This window comes from Cariama cristata, unplaced genomic scaffold (genome assembly GCF_000690535.1).
Source record: "Cariama cristata isolate BGI_N322 unplaced genomic scaffold, ASM69053v1 scaffold8799, whole genome shotgun sequence".
Classification (NCBI taxonomy): domain Eukaryota; kingdom Metazoa; phylum Chordata; class Aves; order Cariamiformes; family Cariamidae; genus Cariama; species Cariama cristata.
In genome coordinates, this window is record NW_009636312.1 from 50,480 (window position 1) to 62,374 (window position 11,895).

The window sequence follows — 11,895 nt, forward strand, 5'->3', positions numbered from 1 at the left end:
ATAACATTCTAACCAAATTAAAAATGCCAGGAGTGAAGACCAGCCCCAGCTATACCCCATCAGAATTAAACCTCTTTGAATTTCTTTTGCTACTTTAAGAAAGAAGTTACCCGTTGAGAATCTCCACCGATATTGAAGTGCTATTCAACTCAATCTTCAGTTCTCTCTCCCTTTTTTTCAGTCTATCACACATGGCTCAACTTTTTGTCTTAGCGAAACCTACCCATTAAGACCACTAAAACGATCTTCAAGTTCTATCAGATGTGTAGGAAATACGAAGAACTGCCCCAGAAGCGGAACAGGAGGCATGGTCGTTCCTCAAGGATCACAGTCACTACTACAGCATCTAAGTTTAAATTGTCCACAAAGCCGTGCTCAGGCTAGCGTGTCAGTGAACCACAGCCTCCGGTAAGTCCTGTTCTACAGTCCCTGCTGTAGCGGTGGTCACCTCTGCAATGGAGAGGTGCCGAACACCTCAGTGAGCGCAGACACTTCAGTTGCCTCCAGAAGACTTGCCGGAGCCCACCTGCCAGTCTTCGATGCCATACATATTTAGGAGTCTGTGCCTAACGCAAAAGAACTCCTCACCCTGTGAAGCTTACAGACTCTATACTTGTCAAAAGCTGAAGCACAGCTTATAAACAAAACTTCCTACTTGACTCCACATTTGCTACAAAATGCTTTTTATTTACATCCTGAAAGCCCATTTTCCTATACATTAGAACAGCACAGTAATATTCAACCTGAAAGTAGCATTATGCAAAAATGTTATTTAAACTACAATAAAAATATACTTTTTTTTTTGGTAGGAAAACCAAGACAAGATAGCAAAAAGCAGGTGCAAAAACTGACTAGACATCACATTGTGTCTAATTTTATGGAGGCAGGGTAAAAGAAATCAACACTGATCATTTAACAAACAGGACTAATACCTAATAGCACCTTTTATTTCCTTCTCTTTGTTTTTTAAAGAAGGAATATTCATAGAATTATAGGTCAGTGGATTTTTTTGTTTGTTTTCCTCTCTGTATGGGATGGTAACAGTTTTACTGAAACGGTAAAATGTTTCTTACATTTTGTTATTTAAGTCTACTACCAAAGTCCTGGCTACCACTATGTGAAAAGATTTTCTTATCAGAAATTGTTTCTTAGGCCATAAGTAACACTCTTTATCTTATCTCTCAGAAGAATTTACACCAAAACAAACTGAAAATCATTATACAAACAAAATGATGTATTTGTTAAAGCTTTCCGATTAGTCCGAATTACTTCTCAGCAGAGGTCAAATACCTTTACTGTAAGGATAAAGAAAAGTTGTTCAGCATTTTATTGTTTCAATTTCCAAGTCCTATAGCCAAGTGTCCAGAGCCAAGCACCAGATGGCAGCCTCGGAGAGAGACCCGGGACCAGCAACAAAATTATCGTCTAGATCATGACAGTGATTCCGAGCATCTGACTCCATCCAGAGGTACCATTTATACCTTTACTTTCTGGAAATGAGAAGCTTTGAATTTCTAGAGCCCTGTATGTATGTGACATACGCAAATTATCTGATACATAGCTGGCAAGCAAAACTGAAATACTCATCTAGTATAAAAAAAGACAAATACAGAGTTCTTTTCCATTTGCTCCTTCACAGTATTATTACCTTGAACTTTAGCCTTTAAAACGTTTGAATGCAAGCACAGTCTATGGGATACTCAAAATGGGCTATGCTCTTAAACATCACCACAGGAATGAAAAAAACCCAAAGACACTAACCTCTATATCCGTTTGAAAGTTAAAGAGGTCTATTCTTTGCCAATTGCTTCCATCCAGAGCTAAAACATTCCATGCCTACCGAAAACAAATACAGTTTATTACCTCCACTGCCTGCTCCCTTCATTTTCCTCTCAGCAATTCAAAGATAACCAACTCAACTATAACAAAAGATACAATTTTAGGTACCATTATTAAAAAAGAAATATAACTGTAGATATTAGTAGTCATACAATATCAACTAGTTAAAAAACACAGAATTTGTGGAAATGAATCTCAAATCTCCAATATGGATTACACTTCAAAGTTTAACTTATGCCCATAAAACATGCAGGAAAGCAAGAAATTAAATGCAAAGTACGTACATGACCACAGCAAGATTTAACCCCCCATTTTTAAAAACGCTTTTGTAAATTTGTCTAGTAAGTTACTTTTGCTAGATCTATACAGAGAAAAGTAGCTGCAGATGAGATTCCTTCCAATAAAGCCACAGCTCCTCAACCTCACTAGTTACTATTCTGAGAGGAACAGAAACCTTTCAGAAAACCGCTGAGTTTCCACTGCTAGGATCAGGCCTTTCCTTTACACGTGCTATGTATGTGTTTGAGAATTTGTCCTTCGCTGTCAAAGCAATCGTTGTTCAAAGTTAAACCAAACAAAAAAGCCAGAGAAACACAAATATGCTCAGAAAAAAGGAAAAACAATACCGTATCTAACTGACAGGTAGTTCTCAAGAGAAAAATACAACTTATTCAATCACTTCTGTTCTCTTCCTCTGTTTTCTAGGCTTTAGTTGAATGCTCTAACAAAACCTGATGTTGGTTGACTCGCAAAACCTACTGAAGTTGCAGGCTAGGGAGACATGTGTGAGGGAATGAAAGATACACACTTAATTATACATTAAAACAAACAACCCCTCCCCAAACAAACAAACCAACCTCCCAATCCTCATTAAGAGGAGGAAGAAAAGCATGAAATAAAAAAGTTCATTCATGTTGCCTAAGAATACACTTCATTGTATACACTTGATGTAGGAAGAGAATATTAGTCATTTTAATTCAGGAAAAAAAAACCGCGTTAAACATAAAAGCTTACTTAACATGCTTTCTCTATTATCTTCTGTGTGCCTTTTTCCTCTACTAGTAGTCCATCTACTTAACACCTTTTGTACTTGGCAAGCAAATGGTGGGTGTACTTCTTAGACACATGGTGCACATTAACTGAACTACATGGAATTTTAAGCAGAAAATGTGTCTGAAAAATAGTGTTATACAGCTTTATAAAAAGCAAATGCCATCATGCCAAACTGGGCTTAATCCTTTCTCCAGATATAGAGCATACACGACTGGATATCTTTTCCATAGCCTTTAAACAGAAGTTCAGTACATAGCAACTAAGTCCACATCTGAATGCAAAACTGAACCTACTGTTTACTTGTTTAAATAAACAAAGAGACTGAAAGAACTATTTGATTTTTTTTTTGACAGGAAGCAGATTGCCTTAAAGACCATGATTTGCACATAATTAAGAGAACGGTATCCCAAAGCACAACAAAAAACCTCAACAGAAATACATACCTTGGAAACTTGTGCACATCGGCACAAAGTAACTATGTCCAAGAACGAAAATATTCTAGGAAGAAAGGAAAAGAACAACAATTAAAATGCTTTACTATAAATTCAGACTAATACATGGATTCACAGTTTTGTAGTTCTACAGAAGAACACTAGTTACACAAGAAGCAAGTTAAATACAACATGAGTGTTTTACCAAATTATTTTGCTTATTGAGACTTACGGAATAACATCATAGCTATCATCTACGCACAGTCAACAACATATTAGAACCAGCAGGTGTTTCTTCTGAAAAATCTAATTTTTTTTTCTTACTACTCAAACACATATGAATGATAACAATTTTTTTTTCTTCTTTTTAATTCACAGAACTAGCTTCTATACCTTTAATTGTGCTACATTTAAAGAAATAACTTACACAAATACAGGTGAAGATTTCAGAGGCTGGTGAAGAGTAAGAAATGGAAAACAACACATAGATAAATCCAAGTTCAAGAATCTAAATACCAACACAAAGAACAACGACCCAAATTTCTGAAGAGGTTTCACAGCGACTACCAAGGCTAACACAGTCAGTACCATTTTTTTTTTTTTTTTAATTCACTCTGCAAGAAACAACTACAACTGAAAATTTAGCATTACTATTCTGACCATGGAACCAATTCCTCACAGCTGTCAACTCTTGATACTTTTCTGAAAAAAATTTTTCACTGTCAAAATGAATTTTGCTAAATACCATTTCCAAACAACATTGAAATTGGTTCAAAGGATGTTCTCAGAAAAAAAAAAAAAATATCATTAGTTTAAGCATAAAAGATAGATCTTATTCCAAAAATCATTTTCTACTATAGAGAATGAAAGATACAAAATATAGGAAAGATGTTACTGTAATTCACTTATAAACTGTTACCTGCTCATCAATGAACTTTTTCAGTCATCAAAACAATGAACAGTAATAATAACAATTTCATCTTATAGTGAGATGCTAACACTGAGGAGCAAACAACTGGGAAGAGATGCTGAATTTAATCATGTAAAGTTCTGGTTACTATTTTCCAAGTGGAAGCTAGAGCTGAAAACGGATGCCTACATCTTAAGCGCTGTGATTTTTAGTTATGGAAAGAGTCAAAAAATGCAATGGAAGTACTTCTTAAACATAACAGCCTTCTGGATGTTTATTGTGATCACTTCAGGTATTAGTTTTCCAATATTTCATTAACACATGAAAATACTTTCTCTTTTTCACCATACACGAATACATTTTCTCAAACAACTATTAGCCATGTAAAGAGAAGGACAGACATTCTCAGAAGCTATGAAATAATTTATAAAATCCTGTTGACAACATTTATTTTGGTAGTATCTATTTTGTCAGTTGAACATCCATTCTGAGATCTGCCCACTTTAAGAAACTTTGCAGAATTTTATGCACAGAGTACACACTTAACATGCTCAGCAAGGTTGCCGGACTATCCAGATGAGCACTGAAAGCACTTTCTCTCTTTTAAGAGCAGCATCTATACCAATGCCCCACCACGAACCCTCTTCTGGAGTCACTTTCCCTCAGCCATTGAATCATAGAATCATTACGGTTGGAAGAGACCTCAAAGATCATCAAGTCCAACCATACACCTAATGCCACCATGCCCACTAAACCATGTCTCAAAGCACCACATCTAAACCTTTTTTTTTGAACGCCTCCAGGGATGATGAGTCCACCACCTCCCTGGGGAGCCCGTTCCAATGCCTAACGACAAAGGACAGCCTCACGCTGTCCACGAGGTGGACAGCAGAAGATGAGGGTGTGGAGATGAAGCTAGAGAGCTGCAAAAGCTTCTTGGCTTGTAGAGGCTTCCTCACAGTACCACTCTATGAGCGGAATCAGACGGTCAGCTCAGATTCACAGAAGCTGGAGCAGATTTCTTCATTACTTGTAACGAAGAAAGGATGGGTTGTGACAAACCATTTCATGACACAATACTCTTGCCTAAATGAAGAACGTGACATGCTTTAGAAGTGATGTATCAAGATCTACTGAAATAAGAAGCAACAAAAGAAATTGTAAGATGTTGAAGAAAGGGTATTTTATACACCCCCGCAACTCCGAGCTGTCTGGCAGTCTGTCTTCATGTTTGACTGCTTATTGCTGCTAAGAGATTAATGTTGATGTGTGATTTCTGCTAAAAAAGTAAATTAAAACAAAGCACAGAACAGATGTATTTATTTCTGCTCCATTCTGTATGAAGGGACTTTTTAAAAAAAAAAAAAGGTCATTCTATGTTAAAAGTCAAAAACTAAAAGTGGTCATTCTATGTTAAAAGGAGAAATATTTTAGTAAGTGTGAATATTCATGATGCTTGTATTTTTTTATTTTTTCTTCGAAAGAAGAAACTCTCACAAGGCTGCCCAAACTGTCCTCACCAAAAGAGATACCAACATTAGGACACGTTATAACCCAGCAAAATCAGAATTATTATCATTCAATTAAACACTATGTTAGGTAAGAGACGCCAGTAAATTCTTTTACAATTCCAAAGAGTCATTTTCCCAACTTGCTTGAAAACATTTTTTCCACACTGTTCTATTTATTTACCCTCTACAGCACAGTCTTACATGCACATCACTAACACACGCTTGCTTCTCTACTCGCAGTCCCACAGAACTACTAGCAAATACCAGTCAGGGAAACTAGCCAACAAGACACAATACTCTAAGGTTTAAAGTAATTTAAAGTCTTTTAAAGACTTTACAAAACAACATAGATTTGTGCAAATATACAGAAAGGAAGCAAGTTTTACTTCCATAAGCAACTCCTATACAATCAATTCAGTTCATAATCTATATGAATGTAGTTTATGTACTTCTATCAATTTGGTTGTTTCTGATTCTAAAGAGCTATATTGTAATTGCTTGGCAGACTACAGGGGACTTCAAAGAGATGCAAAATATGGCCTAAAATCAAAATAAGAGACTGCATGTGCATTATAAAGCTGGAATGTTTTCCTGAGATTGTCAAACACTGAACAGGAGTCTTTGCTACTCAGGGTGAAATATTGCCCTATTTAATTACACAAATCCTTGAAGTGGGGAAAATGAATCATGTCTGAGATGATAGCTTTCCCACTCCCCCCTTCAAAATACATACATTGTTTGTCTGCTCACAAAATTCTTACCAACTAAGAACAGTTCCAGATACAAGTTTGTGTTTTTCAGTTCTTTGACTCACCAGTTGGTACTCTGTAGCTAAGATACAGTGGCCAAATTTTACAGCGATTGTGGGCCACCTGAGTACCTAGAGTGCCTAGCTAAGAAGTACCTACCCTAGCTAAGAAGTACCTACAGCATTATGACAACTTCTTGTTGTAACCTCTGCTATACTTCTTTTCTATTGCCCCTCCAGTTAAGCACACAGATGGTAAAGCATCACTTCAAATATACCAAATACTATGTTTGACTTCACTAATTTTAAGCTTCTGGTAATTTTTCTTCTCTACAATAATGAACACACTAAAAGCTGAGCAAAAAGCAGTGTGCAGTAATAAAAATAAAGAACAGAAACATGAAAACATATATAATGCTTTATTAGCCAACTCACAAGCTGCATATTCTTGCATCCAAGAAAAGCCGCTGCTGGAACACAATGCCTGGGTTCCTCTCCTCATTTGAGTCCCAAGACTTTGCTTATCCTCTTTTAAATCTGATTCAGCACTCAAATTTTGAGTCTGATGACTAAGACCTATTATTCAAGTACATGCACCCAGTAAGTAAGGTTTATAGCCAAACTCATAATAGCCTCTACATTTGTGGTACGATTTATGGAGTTGGTAATTTGTAGGCAGAAAGGAACTGAAAATGGTTCAAGTGGCCAAAAGGAATAAATATCTGTTTCTGAAGCTTGCCATTTTCATGCAAAATGTTATAGCACAGAACGTTAGCAGTTAAAATACAAATGAACGATCGTTATCTGTCCTTCTACATGCCAAAAGTACCAGCTACATCTCCGTTTTCAAACATGTATTATTACTTTGTATCAAGCACAAAACATAATATTTTTGGAAGCTGTTGGAAAGTCAGAACATTCTGACTGAATGTTTTTTCATTCAAAACTGAAGTTTTTTTGTTAACAATGCTTTTCAGACGCATACTATAACTTTGAAAATCCATTTGTTTTTTCCAGCAATTTCCAAGGAAAAAAAGAAAAAGATGAAAATCTTCAAAGCTGTGACATCTTACTGGAAAAGTTGTTACTGTTAAAATTGCAAGTCTATCTCTGACTTGATTTCTGATTCTTCTGATGATAAATAGGGGTTTATTAACTTTAGATATCAACGCAAATCCACAATTAACGTACCGCATAATCAAATGATGCTTTTCCATAAACACAGGCTAAGAAAAAAAATTAAAGCTACAATTGTTTGAAAACATAGTCTAAGTGACATGATTTATTCACAGAATTCTTCATCAATTGAGCATTTACCACCAAACCTCATACAACCAAGCATTTATTCAATCTTTCATTTCTTGTAATATGTAAGAGCAGAGGGGAAAGAGCATTCCTTGCCAACTGGCACTGCAACAGCTAACAGGGGTGATCGTTACTCTTTTAGCTTGAACAGTACTACAAATCAAAGTTTTTAGAAGCAGCCTATTTCTTCCACAGGAAAAAAAAATTACTCCAATATTACAAATAAAAATAAATGCCCATAAATCAGAAACAGTTAAAAATGAAATGCCTCCCTCTCTCCACTCAAGCTATTCTGCCTACCTCTAAGCATAACCGGTACCAGTATACGATACTTCTCACTGTCTAAACCACAAGTTCTGTTGAATTACATAAACGGGATACTTAGCACACATAACAATGAAAAGGACAGTCATTTCCACAGACATTTGGAGAGTCCTACAATGAATCATAATCTGCAAGCACCTCTTTTCTAAGGAGGCAGCATATTAAATTGACTTTTATCTTGTGGTTCATGTGTGGCACTGAGTGCAGCAAAGCAAAGTTATTAGAATTTCTGTTCAGGGCAATATTCAGTCTCTTTTAATCACATTTTCTAAACAGTTCTACAAGTCTAATTTACAACAGTGTCACCATATGGAATGAGTATTTCTCAACAAAAATGAAAATCCTTTTAAAATTCAATTCCTTTAACAACACACTGCTTCTTTAATACCACCAAGAGAGCACGGTGATAGTACAGACACTAAAAGAAGTCATAATGTTTTAAGATCACTTTCTTCAGACACAATATGCAAAATAATGTTATATGAGACATTCTCCCACTACAAATCGAACAGGAAGCAATGACACACATACAAGCTAACCCAAGCATCTCTTTAGTGTATTAAGAAGAAATCATCAGCTCAATTTTAATAACACCATCACTAAAAACTGTGATTGCACCATTGTAAGCGAACACTTTTTTTCTTCTTCCTTTCCCCTCAAAGAGTGGGCTGTAACAAAACCTATACACAGGTACAGAAGACGTTGCTGAGCTGGTTCAGTTCCAGCTCTGAAGTGGTCACATCCAGTTGAGCAGTATCTCCACATTCGGCAGTTTACACTTTGCTTGAAATCACCTTTCAACAAGATGAGAGCATGAAGACATCCATCAGTGTCTCAGCCACAGGCTGAACTTACTGATCTTGGTGGTGTAGCTAACCCCTGTGAAGGTGATCTACTCACACACCAGGAAGCTGATGAAATTTATGGCTAGTCAAATGATGGCAGTAAGAAAAATCCTCCTGTTGGTTCTACCTTATATAGTGCAGACTGGCAGTAATGGTAACAGGCAGCGCTTTTCACTGAGGTGACTTTTTGAAAGCTTTGAAGTTGAATTTATATTTTATTTTGTTATAACAAAGTTCATGACACAAAGAGCATGAACTACATTAGAGAAAGGATTACAGGCTCTTCACACAGATAAAATATTGTGCAGTGTGGAGAGCTGAGCACTCCACACACCAAAGCTTTTTGGACATTTTATTTCACTTCTTTTTCTGATATGCAAGGAAAAGATCACTATTAAATGACATCTTCCAAGGTATAGTTTAACTTGAACACATTAAAACAAATCAAGGCTAACCAAAAGACAAGTTCACGAATTCCAAGAACTAAATCAGGTATGTTGCGACTTATTTCAAGACAGATTTAAGAAAGAATGAATAGCACTTGATAGCCTGTAAGCGACACAAGCAACGTACGATCCTCAGGTTTTTACTCCTTAACACATTATGTAGAATTACCTTAACAGAAGTTCTTTGGGTAGTTTTTTGTTAATAAGGGCTTCATCATTATTTGAGAAAACCTAGAAACAGAGAAAAAAAAAATTTAAAAAAGACCAACAAGAAAAGCAGCTTTTAGAGAGTCTTTTCAGCTTCTACTTAGGTGCTTAATTCTTTTAAATGACTGATAACGTCAAGTTTTCAACATGTTAGTTGGTAATACTATAAAATTATTTCCTTACACACAACAGGGCCACACCCACACATACACTTGCTCTTCCCTACTGCTAAGATTTAACTGCAAAAAAAATTATGGAGCAACTTAAGAATCATTAAAGAAGCAATCAGAAGCCACACTTACACCCCATAAAGTAGTATTTTAGGCAGTAGTGAAACTTCTAACAATAGCAAAACGCATAGAAACACACACTAGTTGCACGGTCCTAAAACTGTCCCATTACAGAAAACAGAAACTGGACACTTCCCAGTTATTCAGGTTCCATCCTCCACTGTCTACAGTGTAAACACTTTGGCCCAGGTATCTGAATATGGATAAAATATAATAATCTAAAGATTTAAAGAATTTACTGCCACAGATATGACAGCAATTGCTATATAAGCAAGAGAAGCATCTCAAGTAATGCTACAAAGAAAACCCCAACTGAAAATACCTCACCCTCTCAAACTCTAGAAATGTGTGATTTTAACTGTATAAAAACCTGAAATACAACAGACAAACCTGTGCACAAGGAAAAAGGGTAGGTGAGATTGAACATAGGTACTAAACGTTACTCTGAAGTGAGGTCTAAATTTCCTCTAAACATAAGAAGGGATACAGAAAATCTTCACATTCTTAAAGGAACTGCAAGAACGACAAAACAAAACCCACGAGAGTGAACTGTAATTGCTTATTACTTGAACCTTGAGCCATTTCTTACATTCCTTCACTGACCTCTCTTGGTGGTATCTTCACTGTACCTTTGAAAGACTGGTTATAACGAGCTGGGAGTATTTCCTTAAAAAATGACCTGATACTTGCTTGCACTAAATTTCTTCAGGAATTACACTTAATTTTTCTAAATCTCTTTACTGCATAAATAAAGAAACTGTCGTGTAAATCTGTCAAGTCCAAAAAGAATAATCTCCCCATTTTGCTTCCCCTTCCATATCATTAAACATATTAATTGCCACCAGTCCTAAAACATAACTCCTTGGTAGACCACAGTCAGCTCGCCACCGTTAAAAGCATCAAGTATTAATTCTCTTCCGGTCTAACAGTTAGTGATAAAGCTCTCCTGTTTTCACCAGAATTACTCAGCTGAAGAAATCTTTTCTGATGGAGTTGCGCATTCGTGGTTTTGTACCCAGTCTGGCAAAGAACTATAATATGCTCAAAAAAATTTCATTTTTCTCTACAAAAAAACCCAAAGGAATATTCATCCTGGTTTATCATGCTTATCTAAAACATTCAGAAACTCCCTTCAGCTAGTATTTCAAGATCAAAATAAGGTTATACTACTAATTTTAGTGATGGCCCTTAGGTATTTTTAAGGATACAATTTCAGTTGTTATTCAGTCCTCTATTGAAAAGGACTATTTCCTTTACAGATGAAACACTTTTGTTAGCAGCTCAGCCGTTATGGCTCAGTTCCACAGACATATTTATGTATGTAATTTCCACTGAAATCAGAGTAGATAAGGACTTTCAATCTGTCAACTTTTCAAATCAAAAGTTATTAAAAACCAGACTCTCAAAAATAGCCTTGCTCAGTAGTGTGCTAAAGTTAAGTAATTCTGGGTAAACGTAGATTTGGGAAAGAGGGAAGATGATTCTGAGACACCCCAAAGAACATCAGCAAAGACAGATACATACTGAAAACAAGGCTGAATTATTATTTATCAAGTCAGGAATAAAACCCAATCTTGGGTCACTGTCACCAAAGGAGACAGTAGTTTAGTATTAAATCCATACATTTCCCTTCTCCTATGGTTCACAGAGCAAACATCCTATTTAAATTGTAAATATTGCCATCTGTAAAAAGCATCAAGTCTTTCAGGTTTTCACTGGCAAGAACAGTATTTATTTAGTATTATTCATGCAGTCATAGCTATCATAAGAACAAGATGTTTTAAAGGAAAATCCTAACAAAACAAAATCAAAGTTTCATGCAGTTCCCCTGATGTGCAGGTTTTTGTTACCAAACACAAACCCCACCAGGTCGCTGCACATCTCTCCTCCTCAGCAGACACCTAACTGTGTCTCCGTAGCTTCCCCTTCACCACGCCACTGAAATTGCCTCTTGCTACGGCGGCAGGGATGCCCGCAGAGCAGCCT

At 36.3% G+C, this 11,895-nt stretch overlaps 1 protein-coding gene across 1 annotated transcript in view; it reads right to left on the minus strand.

Moving 5' to 3' along the window:
- FBXL2 (F-box and leucine-rich repeat protein 2) overlaps positions 1 to 11,895 on the minus strand; it is a 35,753-nt gene that overhangs the window by 18,132 nt on the left and 5,726 nt on the right. The window contains exons 2-4 of the mRNA XM_009707886.1: positions 9,582 to 9,643; positions 3,336 to 3,390; positions 1,762 to 1,836 (exon numbers count right to left, since the gene is read on the minus strand). Coding sequence (XP_009706188.1) covers positions 1,762 to 1,836; positions 3,336 to 3,390; positions 9,582 to 9,643 — 192 coding nt within the window. The remainder of the gene's footprint in view (positions 1 to 1,761; positions 1,837 to 3,335; positions 3,391 to 9,581; positions 9,644 to 11,895) is intronic.